General features: G+C 37.1%; 1 protein-coding gene across 2 annotated transcripts; it reads right to left on the reverse strand.

Moving 5' to 3' along the window:
- Positions 1 to 263: 263 nt before the first annotated feature.
- Thoc7 (THO complex 7) lies at positions 264 to 16,256 on the reverse strand. 2 transcript variants are annotated; one of them, XM_048801215.1, is made up of 8 exons: positions 16,124 to 16,256; positions 6,257 to 6,374; positions 5,436 to 5,563; positions 5,044 to 5,130; positions 3,017 to 3,074; positions 1,637 to 1,703; positions 1,462 to 1,531; positions 264 to 466 (listed from the first exon to the last, which is right to left on the reverse strand). In XM_048801215.1, the coding sequence occupies exons 1-8, from the start codon at positions 16,170 to 16,172 to the stop codon at positions 399 to 401; spliced, it is 645 nt and encodes a 214-aa protein (XP_048657172.1). In that variant the 5' UTR covers positions 16,173 to 16,256; the 3' UTR covers positions 264 to 398. The 2 variants fall into 2 exon arrangements, with proteins under 2 accessions (XP_048657172.1, XP_015349985.1); XM_015494499.2 differs by lacking the exon at positions 16,124 to 16,256 and adding an exon at positions 15,659 to 15,677.
- Between the last annotated feature and the right edge of the window lie 984 nt (positions 16,257 to 17,240).

Below are 17,240 nucleotides of genomic sequence, written 5' to 3' on the forward strand. Positions count from 1 at the left end.
TTCATTTTCATTTTCTAAAGTGGTAATAATTTCCAGAAATTGACTCATCGTCCCATATACACCCTAGAAATGCCACCTTCTCAGTCTTCACTTATTTTATAAGGCAGTCAATGTCACCAGTTACTAATGGGCACAAACATGTAACTTAAAGATATTTTATTAAACATTTTTGGATGTTGTTTCCTACTTTTTAAGAATGAAAAATGCATTTCAATAAAAACGTATATACTGAAGCCATTTTTCTTTGTATGAAGAAATATAAATGAGATGTGCATTAATATTTAATAGCAAAGTACTTCACTGGCTAAACTTCAAATATGTCAAGAGCACAACAAATTCTAAACATACTAAGATTATGTAGCTCTTTCAATATTTTGGGGGAACAGTGATTCAATTGCCTAGGGCTTAGGATCTGCTTCCATGCTTGTTTCTTGAGCTTCTTCTACCTCTGAGAGCTTTTCATCATCTGTAATTGAAAAAGAAACACAAAACCTTAGTCAAATTTGCCAACATTTTATGCTTAATGCACATGTGAAATATTTTTATCTTTTATTAGCCAATACTTTTAAAGAAAAGATGGCAAAATGGCAGTCTGTGACTGCAACTGTCTCACATAAATGTTTGATTTTAAAAATGCTGTTTGGTGGTTGTTATTAGTTGAATCAAAATTTAAAATTTGTATGACAGATTTCACTTAAAAAAATAAACACAGGCCTTGGGACAATCAGATCAAGTGAACAGAAATTTCCAATTGGCTATAATCAATAGCAAGTCTTCTCTTCCTTATAAATGACTTAAAATTCATTACATGTCTTTCATTTTTTTTCACTCATTAGAGTTTTAAAAGTATATATCTAAGGGAAAGATATATTTTCCCTCAAAGTACCTACCATTCATTAGGTATACAAAAGGTTTTTTATTTTTTGGTTCTGGGGATTGAACTCAGGAGTGGGTTTTGAGCCATATCCCCAACCCTACTTCGTATTTTATTTACAGACAGGGTTTCACTGAGTTGCTTAGGACCTCAGTAAGTTGGCTTTGAGTTTGCGATCCTCCTGCCTCAGCCTCCCAAGCTGCTGGACTATAGGTGAGTGCCACCAAACCTGGCCTGGGTGTGCAAACATTCTTATGCACAAATTACTTATCATTGCCTTCCTGGGGCCTGATTTATTACTTTACAGTAATAAACTATAGGAAACCAATAAAAACTCTGTTATCTAACATCCTTGAATTTTTCCTATTTAAACTACTAGATATATATTTAAACCAGTTACTACAAAATTAAAATTCTTCTGCATATATTTAAAAAGTAGAACAAATTAGTGTCTTCTAATGTCATCCAGATATTCTTCTATTTACAAATTGAAGGTATTCTCTCTCTCCAAGCTGTAAAAGGCACACCTCTCAATCAATCACTGAAAAATCTTCATAAACATTCATTTTGAGATAATTTCTACTTACTTTCCAATGTTTGCTGAAGTTCATGGATAGTACTAAGAAGAACATGAAACTGCTTCCGTCTCAATTCCAGCTATATTAACAAGAAGAAAAAATTTATTGAAATTGATCTATAAACACACACACACATATACACCATAAAAAAACAAAGGGGAAAAATATATATATATGCAAATACCTTATCTTCAACGCTTTCTTTAATATGTGAAAGATGCTCTAACTCTTTTCCCAGAGCCTCTAATTCTCTGAAAAAAGTAAAACAGTGCTATTTTTTGCTGTTTTGGGAAATAGAACTTACAATTCTAATCAAACATTTAAAGTATTAAATAGTATTTTTAAAATGTAAAAAGAATTAAAATACTCCATTATGTGAGACTTGTAAAGTTTAGAACTTCTTAACTACTAAATGTGCACTATTTTCATTAAAGCTATACTTTTATTTTTCATTTTTTAATTTTATTTATTTTAAAAAAATTTTTTTTAGTTGTAGTTGGATACAATGCCTTTATTTTACTTATTTATTTTATGTGGCGCTGAGGATCGAACCCAGCGCCTTGCGCATGCTAGACGAGCACTGTACTGCTGAGCCACAACCCCAGCCCCCAAAATGTATATTTTTATATAAAGTTTTTAAGTACAGAAAAACTCACATAATAACGAAACTCAAGAAATGGTACATTTTTATCATACTAACTTCAAGATTTTCCTTCAGTTAAAAAAAACAAAATCAAAAACAAAACCTGCTGCTAATTAACTTGAAATACCCTTTGAACTTCACCTTCCTCCCCACCCCCTTCTCTAGTCCCCTACCTCAGGCCTTCTTTTGTCCTTTATTTTCCATTCACACAGTCATTGCATCATTCCAATCCCTTTTTAATGCATGTATCTGTGTTTCTGATAATATATAGTATTAATAAATAATACTTGGTAGGTGTTTTCTAACTTTTACAAATGGTTATTTTCTATATGTATGTAGAAAATTAGAAATAATTTAAAACTCATATGTGTCTGTCATTTTCCTCACTGATTTTTTTGGGGGGGATCTGTGTTGTAAATATATATGTCTAGCTAGGCCTGGTGGTGTACCTGTAACCCCAGAGACTCAGGAGGCTGAAGCCAGAGAATCACAAGTTCAAAGTCAGTCTCAGTAACTTAGTGAGACCCTGTCTCAAACTTAAAAATAAAAAGTGCTGGGGATGTAGCTCAGTGGTAGAGTGCCCCTGAGTTCAATCCCTAGTACTAAGAGAAAAAAAAAAAGTATATATCTAGTTTATTAAGTTTATGCTGTTTAGTATTTTATTACATGAATAGAATATATTCTATTTATCCATTTTCCCATTGAGACACATCACATGCATTTTAGACCTATAGATAGAAAGATTGGAAAAAGAAAAGGATCTAATCAAACAGTGTTAGGATATATAATGTTGAAAATCTTGATTTCTCCTTTTGACACGTTATTTATTTTATAAAAACGGAATGTATAGATGAGTATACTTGAATGTTTATGTAGGTTTATGTAGGTTAGTTCCTTTGCAAGGAAAAGCTCTAAACTTACTTTAATGTCTCATGCCTATCTGGATGATGCTGGATCACTTTTGCCAAAGCATCATATTCTGAAAGACATAAAAATATTTACCAAGTTTTCTTTTAAAAACCTTAAATATCAAAAGAAAACGCATAGTATCACACATGTCTCCTACTCATTTTCCTAGTACATAAAGAAATGAAAACAACGATGGATGGGAGTATTGCCATGCCACTTGATTGAACCACAACGATAACCATCTGTGACATCAAAAGTGTTAAATACAAGGATTTTGGCTCCAGATTCTGTTTTTCCACTAACATATCCTGTACAGAATATAAGAAGTCAGCATAAGCATTAATGACTTTTAGGTCATTATCAATCAAGTGGACTGAATCTGAAAAGGATCTTACTCTTTGCCCAGAGTGTGTGATGGTGGTGGTAGGGGGTAGAATCAGTGAGAAAAACATATCTTACTGTTAATTTGTTAATTTCCTCACCATTCTAAAGGTAAAAACTTCAGAAACTTTAAAATACTTCAAAATTAAGATGATTGTTGCTGCTTCACTGAGACCTCTAAGATTAAGTTTTATTGCTTATATTAACATTTCCATGAAATGGTAAATAGTGAGGTTCACTTAAAAGTCTCCTATTCAATCAAAATCCTTTGCAATATATTTTTAAATAATGACATTGATATTAATTATTATGTTATTATATTTTGCTGTAAATTGGCCACTGAAACTTCAGCATACATACTTTGAATTGAATACAAAAGCCACCTTTTATAAAGGGGAAATAAGCCAGGCTTAGTGGTGCGTGCATGCATCTAATTCCAGCAGCTCTGGAGGCTGAGCCAGGAGAATTGCAAGGGTTTTTTTTTAGTTGTAGGTGGACACAATACCTTTACTTTATTTATTTATTTTTTGTGGTGCCAAGGATCAAACCCAGTGCCCCACACATTTGAGGCAAGTGCTCTACCACTGAGGACTGCAAGTTTGAGGCCAGAAGAAGAAAAAAAAAGATATGGGGATGTAGCTCAGTGGTAAAGCACCCTGCATTCAATCCCCAGAACTAAAAGAAAAAAAAAAAAAAGAGGTCAGGATAAAACTTTATCTTAATTAGCTCTCTAAAACGTGAAGTTTATTGTTTTGGAACTCAGTATATTACTAAGCATGATTTTTTGAAATTAAAAAAACCTCCATTACAATATAATAGATATTCAGTATAACACAAAACAAAAACAAAGAAAACCTAGATAATAAAACTCACAACCCCCAAATAACTGTTTACATTTTCTATTTTCTTCCAGTTTTTAATATATATTATCATAATTATGATCGTATTTTTTTTTGGGAGGGGGTACCAGGGATTGAACTCAGGGGCACTCGGCCACTGAGTTCGATCCCTGGTACCCCCCCCCCCAAAAAAAATTATTTGAAAGTTTATGAACAATATAAGGGTATACTCTAGTTAAAAAGAAAGATTAGAATAAAACTAAACTTTAACTTTTTCTTGTTATATAGTTAGGCAGCCTGAATATATCTGCTTCCTTTATACTTAATGAAAACCAACTGTGTTTAAATTCTCCTCTCTCTCTCATCAAACAAATCGACCCTATAACTAGTGTACTTATATAAATCACTTTTGCTGATTAAACAAAATATTCAGGCAAAATTGTCTGAAGACAGAAAAAAAGTAGTACTAAGAAATATCTGGATAATCAATACATCTCAGCAAAAAACTTTTTTCAGCAGATCATTCCTTTTTTTTCTATTTTCTATTTATGGTTTTAAGAATTAAATGTTTCTCCTAATTCTTTTTTCCTTAAATTTATTTTTTTAGTTTTAGGTGGACACAATATCTTTATTTTATTTCAATGTGGTGCTGAGGATCGAACCCAGTGCCTCACGCAAGAGCCACAGCCCCAGTCCCATCCTGATTCTCTTTGTCAGTTAAATCGATTCTAGCTGCTGATTTTACCTCACACTAAAAACTGCATGAAAATACCAGTCAGTAGTAAAGTATTTGCACATGAAATCCCTCAAAACCCTTACCTTGGCGATTTTTTCGTATTCGTTTTGCTTGAAGAATCTGCTTTTTGCACTCAGCAATTTTTTCATGAGCTCCAGCAATACTACATTCTATATAAAAGGGTATTTTTTAAAAGATAGTTAATAACAACACATATAATCTCCATCCATTTTCAATTTTAAAAAGTGTTTTAAAATTGAAGTCCTATTGCTAACTAAATAGATGCTGGTATTAAAAAAGTAGCTGTAACCCCAATCATCATACCACACTATAAACTTTTGCAGATACCACTTACTGTATGCATTCTATTAATATTGTAAGTAACTTTTATCACTAACCCAAGAATATTGTTAGTAGGTATTTTTCCTTTAGATCATAAAGAATAAAAATATAGACGAAACATTATTATTTTTACCTATTTCTTTGTAAATTTTTTCATAATTTTCCATTTCTCTGAGATTCATGTCATACACCAGCAAAGTTTTGCCCATTGAAAATTCACATTGAGATAGTGTACTCAGCATACGTTGGTACTGGCTATATCTGATGGAAAAAAAGAGGAAAAAGATGTTTTTGGATTGCTAAAATTAAACTACTTTAATACAGGCAAAGCTTTGTTAATTAAGTTATATTACATTCTGAGACAAATGTTTCCTTTAAAAAAAATCTAGAATATCCATCCCTTATGTTTTCTTTTTCCTTTATAACCAGCTATGGTTACAAACGTAAGACGGGCCTATTGTTTTTATCGGTGTAGGCTTAATTCAAGCAAATCTGTCTGAATTGTTTAAATCATTTTTAAAAATTATTTTGATTAAGAAGTCTGCTTATTTTCACAATTCTATTCTCATAGTTTTTCCGTTCTATATGTATATTACACTTATTCTGTGGAAAGTGAATCCAAATGAGGAAGAATTTTGTTAAAAACCTAGATATCTTGCAGGAACTTTATTAACAAAGGAAAGAAGTTTCATTTAGATTATCTTGTCCTGTTAAATACTTATCTGCTAAAAGTGACCATGTTAACAAGCCTGAATTTAGTCTTCATTTCTTCTTTTACCTGCTTTCTACATGTTTGTTTTATAAGGCCTCCGAAGAGAAGTAAGAAAAAAAAATCTTTTGATGAGACAAGAAGTGACTTAAGTGGACAATTCGGTGAGTGAAAACTTAAAACATTAACAGGACCTTATTAAAATGACATCAGTACACTGGCATAGAGACAAGTGAAATGAATACCCTTCCTCCTGGGATCCAGAGTTGCACCACTTAATGAAACTTTTCACTAGCAAATTAATTCTTCGATCATCTCCAGCACCATCTCCATCAATGAGGAGACGCTTCCGTATCACTTCGTCTGAAGAGAGAAGGGCAAAGTGAATTAAAATGACCACTTAGCTCTTGTGACTTTTCAGGACAAATAATCAATATCACTATTCAGATGCTCATTGAAAAGATAATTATTGAAATGTCAATGTGCTTGGGGCTGGGGTTGTAGCTCAGTGGTAGAGTGCTTGCCTAGTATGTATGAGGTACTGGGTTCGATCCTCAGCACCACATACAAATAAGTAAATAAAATAAATGTCTATAGACAACTAAAAAATATTAAAAAAAATGAAATGTCAATGTGCTTAATGATACTGAATTGTATTAATGGCTAACTAATATCCCACTCTTCAGTATACACCCAAAGGACTGAAAATTAGCATACTACAGTGATGAAGCCACATCCATGTTTATAGCAGCTCAATTCACAATAGCTAAGTATGGAATCAATCTAGGTGCCCTTCAACAGATGAATGGATAAAGAGAATGTGGTACATACACACAATGGAATATTACTCAGTCACAAAGAAGAATGAAACTATGGTATTTGCCAGTAAATGGATGAATCTGGAGATTATTGTGCTAAGTGAAATAAGCCAATCATAAAAACCAAAGGCAGAATGTTATCTCTGATATGCAGTTGCTGACTCACGACAAGGGGGAGGGAAGAATAGAAGTTCACTGGGTTAGACAAAGGGGAATGAAGGGAAGGGAGAGGAGATGGGAATGGGAAAGACAGTAGAATGAATGCGACAGAACTTTCCTGTGCTCATATATGAATACACAACCAGTGAAACCCCACATCATGGACAACCACAAGAATGGGATCCTAATCAGAATAATCTATACTCCATGTATGTATGATATGCTAAAATACACTCTATTGTTATGTGTATCTAAAAAGAATAAAAAATGGCTAAGTGGATAAATTGTATGATGTGTATCTTACAAATACATATATATGTGTAAGTTTTTTTTTTTAAAAGAAAGTGATTTTCTATTGTGTGTCAAGGTATCACAGGCAAAGAGGAAAAATCTTCAGGTAGAATAAAAATAAATAAATAAGCAACCAAGAAAATAAATTCTTGGATAACTTTTTTTTGAAAAAAAAAAAAAAAAAAAAGAAAAAGAAGACCCTGTCTGCCTGGGCGGCATGGTACACCACTGTAATCCCAGTGGCTCAGGAGGCTGAGGCGGGAGGAGCACAGGTTCAAAGCCAGCCTCAGCAACTTAGAGAGGCCCTAAGCAACTTAGTAAGACCCTGTTTTATAATAAAAAATAAAAAGATCTGGGGATGTGGCTCAGAGGTCAAGTGCCTCTGGGTTCAATTCCTGATGGGAAGGGGGGATCCTTGTCCTGAAAGGCAGTGGTGAGAAGAGATAGAGTAAAGAATATTTAAAAAGACAGAGTGGCGGACTAGGACAAGAAAAGAGAAGTCGGTAAGGGGAAGGGAGTGAACTGATAAAATACAAGTAGAATACAGTTATCTTAAGTTTCCCCATGAGAATTTCTTTTCTTTTTCTTTCTTTTTAACAAAACTGTCTCATTTTGCCCTGAGGAAAAGAGAAAAACAGAAAAGCAGTACAGACCGGCAGTGACTATAACAAGTGGGGTCCCAACCTGCCTGCCTGGCAGGCCTGAGCTCGTGTTTGGACCAGAATCATAACAAAAAAGGCCAGGGGAATCCACAATACAATGTCATTTCCCATCAGCCTGGCAAAGACCAAAACCTGACCGTTCAAAAGGTTGGCGAGGGCATTGGGAAATTGCACTCACATATACCAGAGGGTGCACACTGTCAAACTCTCCAAGGCCACGGGATGAAGGGTGCACGCACCTTTCTGACTCCATAGTTTAATTCTAGGAATTGAGGCTTTAAAAATATGTGCACCTACACACACAAAGGAAGGTATAAAGGGTTGTTTGTAGAAGTGCTGTCTGTAGTTGAAATATTGCAAACCTATATATTCACCAGGAAGAGACTGGTTTAATTATGAAATGTTCATATAATAGTATGCAGCCAAAAAAATAAGATTGGAGTCTATACTGATGCCAAGAAATCTTATTTTTGTGAAGTAAAACGAAAACGTGCGGAGAAGCACAACGTGCTGTGCTATGTGTAGAATGGAGGAGCCTGAGACCGGGTATGTGTGCGTGTGTACGTACATCACACAGGCATAAGTGTAGTCAGAAAATATCTTTGAAAGGATTCATAAAACTAGTAATAGTCAGCCAGGTGTAGTGGCATATGCCTGTAATCCTAGCAGCTTGGGAGGCTGAGGCTGCAGGATCGTGAGTTCAAATCACTCTCAGCAACTTAGTGAGGCCCTAAGCAATCTAGGAGAGGCTGTCTCAAAATAAAACATAAAAAGGGCTGGGGATGTGGCCTGGGGGTAAAGTGCCCCTGGGTTCAGTACCTGATACCAAAAACAAAACAAAACAAAACAACTTTGGTAATGTTGGTTGTTTCAGATGAGAGGGACTACATCTAAGAGATGAGAAAAAATGTAATTCCTTACATGCCATTGTACAAGGATTTTGTTTGCTTATTTTGGGAGGTTTTGGTTTCGTTTTTAACCAAATGCACTTTTTAAAAAATGAATTTTTAAAGTGTAAATAATTCCTGGAGAGGCTGCATGATGAATCAACAGCAAAATCTTTAAACAATAGTTCCTGTGTGTAGGCAGGAGGATTTCTGAGCACAGGTGCAGCGGAGATAAAACTTGGGAAGGCAGAGGACTCCAGTTTTAAAATATATTGTGGTAGCATGAGATAGACATTTTTAGAATTGAGTTTGGTTGTCAGGCATGGTTTTGAAAGACTGCTCAAGCTATAGATTCATCAGATGTTTTATATTTTAAAAACATGAACTAATGCTTTTGGTTTTTAAACACATACAATGTTATCTAAAGAAACAGAAAAATAAAAGTCCTCAAAGAGATTAAAATGCAAAATGATTTTTTAAAAAACTATCTCAATGTTTCAATTTTTTAAATGAAACAAAACAAAAAGAAGCCAGGTGTGGTGGCGCATTCCTGTAATCCCAGAGGCTCGGGAGGCTGAGACAGGAGGATTAAGAGTTCAAAGACAGCATGGCTGAGGCCATAAGCAACTCAGTGAGAACCTGTCTCTAAATAAAATATTAAAAAGGGCTGGGGATGTGGCTTTGGTGGTTAAGAACCCCTGGGTTCAATCCCCAGTACTAAAATAACAAAAAAACATAAATAAAATAAATAAATAAAAGGAAATATCTACAGGTGAGCTAGTCTGGCAGAATTGATGCTCATTACCAATTCTATCGAAATTTCAAAGAACATATGGCCTTTGACTCAACAACCCCAGATGTACTTAAGCAATTATTCAGTAATTTCTCTTACTTATTTTTGCTCTTTTCAATCCCTGTTGTCCCTTCCTCCCCACCAAACTGACCTTCTACCCAGATGCCTAGGCCTTATGCTTAATATTGAGGACAGTGGATTTTGAATGTAAATGCATTCGGGGAATAGAAGAAAGCATATGAGGAAGGGGAATCTATCATAAGACCTGATTTTTTCAAGTTTGATAACTATCTAAAAATGTTGAAACATATTTTGTGATCCTTCTAGCTATTTTAAGACCTGTGCAGTTTTCTATATATAATGTAATACACCAATTAGAAAAGTCTTCCTGAAAGTAGAACACGGTTCAGGCCAAACCAGCCAAGTCTCCAGGCTCCTCTCATCCTCCCTACTTGGGAGAAAGGTTATTGAGGGCCAGCACTATGTCCTATTCCTTCTGTTTCCTCCTAAGCCTCTCACACCATGTCTTATACATTCAAATGTTCAATAAATATTCTTAAATTAGATTTGTGCTTCCTGCACAGGACCATCTGCTTTCTAAAGAGCTTTGTTTCAACCAGCCACTATCGAGGGCTAGCAGGCAACCACCTTATTTTCGTTTCCACAGTAGTGATTACTTGTACAAAAGACATGAATATCTGACCAATCAGATGTATCCACAGGTACCTCAGCAAATTCTGAGGATATGAAATAAAGACCTGAGCCCTTTTACTCTCACTGGAGAAACAGCACACATAGGAATACACACGCAGGGAGGCGGGGATTGTTAAATGAGTGCCACAGTGCCACAGGCCGTTGGCAGAGATCAGGAGTACAGCTCCCTTTAGCTTGGGGAAAATCAAGAGGTTGAGTCTAAGTGGCTTTTTTTGTTTGGTACCCAGGATTGAACTAAGGGGTGCTTCCCAGCCCTTTTAAGTTCTTATTTTGAGACAGGGTCTTGCTAAATTGCTGAGGCTGGCTTTGAGCTTGAGAGCCTCCTGCCCCACCCTCTGGAGCCCTGTGCGCCATTATGCCCAGCTGAGTTGCTCTTTTGACACTTAAAAATCATCAATCAAAAAAACTGAAAGGCAACCAATTCTATCAAAATTTCAAAGAACATAGAGCCTTTGACTCAACAACCCAGATGTACTTAAGCAATATGACACTGGATTATGCACTGAAACATTATAATAACAAATACTAAAAGCACACCAAATATACATAAATAGGGGAAAATTAAACAAATTTTAGCATAGGAACAAGAGGGAGTACTCTGAAGCTATAAGGAAAAAAGAATAAGTACTCCATGTATTGATCTAGAGATCATTTAAGATACCTTGTTATAAAAGGTGGAGAACAGTATTACGGTATTCTTTTTCAAACAAAAATCAGGGGAGATGAGAATATATATTTTTATGAGCTTACATTTGTTTGGATACCCTGGAATGACAGACAAGAAACTAATTACAGGGATTACCAAGAAAGCGGGTAGTGTAAGTGGGGTAGACAGACTGGAAATGAGAAAATATCCTTTTGTTTGGTTTTTAAATCAGAAGAGTATTCAAAATGTTAGTTTTCTTTTTCTTGGAACTGGGAATTGAACTCAGGGGCACTCAACCATTGAGCTACACCCCCAGCTCTTTTATATAGAGACAGTATCTCACTGAGTTGCTTACATCCTCACTAAGTTGCTGAGGCTGGCTTTGAACTCTCTATCCTCCTACCTCAGCCTCCTGAGCAACTGGGATCACAGGCGTGCGCCATTCTACTTAGCTAGTTGTTATTAAAAGAAAGTTCAAGTCCTTTCCCTTCACCCTGGGTAAGGAGAAAGCTGTGAGCTCCAGTGTGGGAGCGAGAGACAGGCTCAGGGGCCTGAGTGCACTAGAACACCAGGAAGACTGGACAGATGACAGAAGTCAAATAGTGGGACCCGGCATCAGGCAGTGGGGTGGGACTTTGAGAGTGCATATTAATAAATGCCCTATTACTAAATCCAGGCTTTGCTGGTAGGTAACTGGGAGTTGCTAAAGATTCATGGGCAGAACTTTCTAGAAGGATCAAGCTGAGAGCAGTTTACAAAATAGACTGAAACCAGGAAAAGCCCAGAAGCAGGAAGGCTGGGGCTGCCAAAGCGCTTGCTGTTAGGAGATAACATGACCTAAATTAAAAGGAGAGATTAGAATCACAGGTCCTGGGAGGCAGGTTAGGATGAGCAGAGGCTTGGTTAGGAAGAGGCAGGGGCCAATGCCAACGCTGGGGGAGACTTGAGAGGGAAGTGGAAGACGAGCTGTGGCAGGGAGGGGATTCCCTGTCTAGGCACTCACAGGCCTCCTCACCTTTGGCCTGATCCCCCTTCAATCTGAGCATACCTCCTCACAGACAATCTCCTGGGTTACAAATAAAAAACTGGAGCCAATGTTTGCTTATTCACCTAATGTCTACTTTGTGTGTGTGCACACAGATCAACATTTAACCTCATCTATAAAATGGGAATAAAACTATCTTCTTTGTAGGGTTGCAGACTTCATGGTATGGAAAGACACAGAGCCAGTCCATGGTAGAAAAAAGCAAAAAAATATATTATCCTTATCTTTATGTTGAATTTAATCCTCAACTTGTTTCATCCTAAAGATGTTCAAAAGTAAATGTCAAAGGTATATCTAGACATATCTATATACCTATGTGGATACATTTCATGCATTTATGCATATACAATTTTCTCCAATTATGATTCCTCACAAATTTGCTTCTGCCTCAAACTTATTCCAAGGTTATGCATTTCTGGCTTAAACTTTAAGATAGCTGCTGCCTAGAAAACTCTCTGCAGACAAAAATTACTGAAATAACACATATAAAGCGCAGAACACAACTCCAACAGAAACAAAATCAAACAAAATGGTGTGGCCCCAATTTGAGAGCAGCTTCTATTATCTCTAAATTTAGAGTTTTTAAATTTAGAGAAAAATTTTTAAATGCTTATACAAATGGTATAAACATTATGATTTTTAATGACACCCTTGTTATTGTTAATGACGCCTTAACAATTAGGTCCATACTGAACACATCTAAAGCTATACACACTGAGTTCATAAATTATCATACATGAAGCCTACCATAAGCAATCTGATTGCTTACATTAGTAATTCTGGTGGGCTGTGGTCCATCCTGTAAAAACAATAAAGATGGCTTGGAAATTATTTTATTGATATTAAATTAAGATGAGGTAAGGCCTTGCAAAAACAATGTTTGTTCAGATTCCTGTTAGATTCATCATTAGATCAGCACCACTCATGAGTTATTAAGATGAATTATATGTGGCTTGTTTGTTAAAGATTCCTTATGGCAAAGTAACTCTGGGGCCCTTTCAAAAAGTTCAAAAAGTTTAAACTTTCAAAAAGTTTAAAAATCATTAAAGTAATTTTTAAGGCCAATAATGTCAAAAAGACACATAAAACGTGGGCAGAAAGAACAATAAATAAGACGGTTTGATTCTTCCATGTAAATACTGGTCTCTCCTGAGATCCTTAGGACCAATCTAAATAAGTTGCTGATGCCAAAGTAAATTTTTCAAGTCAAAAGTGTCTAAAAAATTTTTTTTTTAAAAAAGCAAAAAAACAGTGTGGGGATCTTCTGTTTTTCTGTCTCAATGCTTAGAATATGGTGCATCTCAAGGATGGAGTGCCAAACTTGTTTATCTATTTGGGCTAAAGAAATATGAAACAGTTGAAGTACATTAGTTATCCTCTTGCTGGAATAGTGGATTATGGAATAAGCTGGACAAATCTACTGGCACTGGTGGAAAAAGAAAGGGAATCCATTTTTGTCCCACCAATAGCAGCAGCAAATACTTAAGCGCTGTTCACACACTTCTTGGTGAACATACATCCCATGTGTCTCCTTTCACTCTGAAAAGTGTCCTGGCTTGGCTACTAAATGGTCACTCAATTTCAAAGGGCTTTTACATGTGGTATCACACTTCATCCTTGAAACACCCTGTAAAGTGTGCTATTATCTTTCTTTTATAGGTGACTGGTGTCACCTCTGTATTCATAACAAAATATACAGAATTACACTATTATACGGTTATAGTGCAGTTCCGTTATTCTGTCATATTGTTTATAGGCATATTAAAATCATTATTTCAAATTTTAACAAGCATATATCCATGCATTACACCTTTCTGATTAAAAAAAAAAAAATCTGTTGTCAAAACCAACAAGCTCTATTAAATGGAACGTAGAGATGACCCCACTCCCCTTCTCGTCTCCCATCTGTTGCTCTGGCATATCAATGATCTACCTAATGTTCTCTGTACTGCAAAAAGTGCTTTTAAAATGATTTTTAACAGGGTACTAACACTGTTTAACACTCTTTAAATTAACACCTCCAAGATACAAACTGTTAACATATTTTAAATTAACAGTGACAACATCCAAACTATTTTTCAGTTAGCCAAAATGATATGGTGACATCAGGGGAGAGAGAATAAAGGAATTTGACAGTAACTTTCCAGGACTTCCACTCTTTCATCTATAAAATGACAATGCTCCCAGTGGCTCAGGAGACTGAGGGAGCGGGGATTGTGAGTTCAAAGCCAGCCTCAGCAACTTAGAGAGGCCCTAAGCAACTCAGTGAGATCCCTTCTCTAAATAAAATATAAAAAGGACTGGGGATGTGGCTCAGTGGTTAAGCCACTGAGTAACCATGGGTTCAATTCCCAATATTCTCCCCCACCCCAAATAAAATGACAATGCTGGTGATAACATCTATAGTCCAATATCTACAGATGGCAACATAGTGCTCCTCTCTACTTCCTTCAGAGGCAGTGTTCTTCCTCAAATTAGGTGCAGAAATAAAGGGCTTCTGTATATGCATATGCAGACGTAAGGACTGCATGAGGGCAAAGCTAACCAGGTACCCCAGTTTTAAAAGGATACTGTTTTGTTGTTGTTGTTTTGGTACTAAGGATTGAATCCAGGGCTCTTTAGCACTGAGCTACATCTCCAGACCTTTTTATTTTTTATTTTGAGATAGTGTTTCACTAAGTTGCTCAGAGCCTAAGTTGCTGAGGCTTCAAACTTGCATTCCTCCTGGCTCAGCCCCTGCCGTACCCAGCTCACACTGGCTCTCATCTAAGCACCAGGGACAAATACTGGTCCTCCTCTAAGAGGTTTTCAGAATATCAAAAACTTCCACTGCTCACTGTCCTCTCCTCTGACGTCACCAACCCAAGCCCATGTCTTTCACATCAAATACTTCACATTGGGCTCCCAGCTTCCATTCTGGGCTTTCTAGAATGCACTCACTACCCAGCAACTGAGAATGATCTAAAAGATGAAGTGATCATTGACTCTCTACTTAAAATCCTCCAATCATTGCCAGGTGCCCAGAGGACAATCCGTCCCTTCCATAGCCTACACAGTTCATCAGGAGCTCCACTTGGCTTCCCTCCCTTTACATCCCTCTCCCTGGGTACACCCCAATTGGCCTTCCTCATCTTCACCCAAGAGGTACAGTCTGTTGTCACCTCAGTCCTTTGCCGCTACCTGAAATACTTTCTTGGGTGCTTCACATGGTTGATCTTTTCAGATCTCACTTTAAATGTCAGCTTTCAGAGACATCATACTTGATCAACATATTTTATCCTAATTGTTGGCAGCTCCACCCCCATTACTTTATCATCATTCCATCAAATTCATTCTCAAAACTTAATTATGCTTCTTCTCAGAAATTATCTTATTTACTTATTTGATGGCATGCTATTACCTCTCTCCCTTAAGCAGAAGTCGGGGCCCTCCCTCCTCTGTTGTGTTTAGAAGGTCTGAAACACTTACTTGTTGACTAATCACAAATATTACTCATTTCAGCTCATTTTTCTCCCCAAGAGCAGAAAAGTCAGGGAAGGGAAATACGAGCAGATTCAAAGATGGAGAGGGCACAGATCTCATCATAGGAGAGTAGAACAGAGGTTAGTAAACAACTCATATTTAATATTTACCGAACGTTACTATGTACTGGATTCAGTGCAAAGGCTGCATTTCACCTTCAAAACAACCCTCCGAGGTGGATTTCACCATCTTCATTTACAGAGAAAAAAGCTGAGGTTCAAAGAAGCTAAGTAACCTGCCTGAGGTCAGACACTTTATATTAGTGACAGAGTGGGGATTTTCATGGTCTCAAAGGATGTAGGAGCATTTGACTGCAGTACATTTACCAGAACTCATCTCCTTTCCATCTCCCATTTACAAAATACCTCTCCTTTGGAGTGCTATTTCTTAATAAATATAGAAGTAGCCCTAGTAGGCCCAGAGTCACTCCAGTCACAACGTGGGATCATCCTGACTCTCCCCTTCCACGCTCACTCAGGCACTGAAGCCCTGGCACCCTACCTTATACCTCCCAACCTGTCCACTTCTCCGCATTCCCTCTTAGTCAGTCCCATCCTGGTCCAAGGCCCCATTACCTCTCACTTGGACCATCGTAAGAGTGAAGAGCAGGAACTCTGGAACCATCTGCCTGGTTTGAGGCCCAGGCTTTCTAACCTACTACCTGTGAGACTTCAGACAAGCTACTTAATCTCTTTGGGTTCCAGTTCCATCTGTAAAGGGGGGCAATAATTAGAAAAGTGCCTGATACATAGTGTAAGTACAATATACATGTTAGTAAGGGACAGGGAATTTACTTAGCACCTCAACTTTTCCTCAACATGCTTCACACAGTACAGTGATGTGTGTGTGTGTGTGTGTGGGGGGGGGGGGGGTAAATGCAATTCTGGGGCTGGGATGTAGTTCGGTGGTAGAGTGCTTGCCTAACACACACAAGACCCTGGGTTTGATCTCTAGCCCACAGCCCAAAGTAAATCAACATAAGAAAAGCAAATCTGATTACATGACCCACATCAAAAATGTTTAATGGCTTCCCATTACAGTTAAAAATCTTTGGTTCAACTTTCTAAATTGTAGTCAATACTTCTCAGTTTTTACTCCTTACAATATTTTAGGCTCTTGCACAAGTGGAAAACAAGTCCAACTATACCTATTTATCCTTAGAGGAAAAAAAAAAAGGGATTAGAGTAATTACTTCACAGAGGTTTCCTACTCACTCAGTGTACAACCTATTCCAAAAGTTCCCAGGTTTGCTCTTCCCGCGTGGTATCATGGGTAACCCTTACAACTCATTACTTAATGTGTCCTTCTCACCAGTCTGTAACCTCTGAGGAAAAGATCTTGCTTGTTGGTTCTAGGCTGTAAACCCCAGCAAGGCCTAGCTAGCCCAGGCATTATAAATATCTACTGAATAAACAAAACTGGAAGCCAGCTGGGGTAGTGCAGACTTATAATTCCAGTAGCTCAGGAGGCTGTGGCAGGAGGACTGCGAGTTCAAAGCCAACCTCAGCAACTTAGGAAGGCCCTAAGTCTCAGTGAGATTCTTGTCTCTAAATAAAATACTTAAAAAGGCTGGGGATGTGGCTCAGTAAGTGGTCAAGCACCCCTGGTTTAATTCCTGGTACCAAAAACAAAAAACGCAAGAGAGAGAGAGAGAGAGAGGGAGGGAGGGAGGGAGGAAGAGAAACTGGAATG

This window comes from Marmota marmota, unplaced genomic scaffold (genome assembly GCF_001458135.2).
Source record: "Marmota marmota marmota unplaced genomic scaffold, marMar, whole genome shotgun sequence".
Taxonomy (NCBI): Eukaryota; Metazoa; Chordata; class Mammalia; order Rodentia; family Sciuridae; genus Marmota; species Marmota marmota.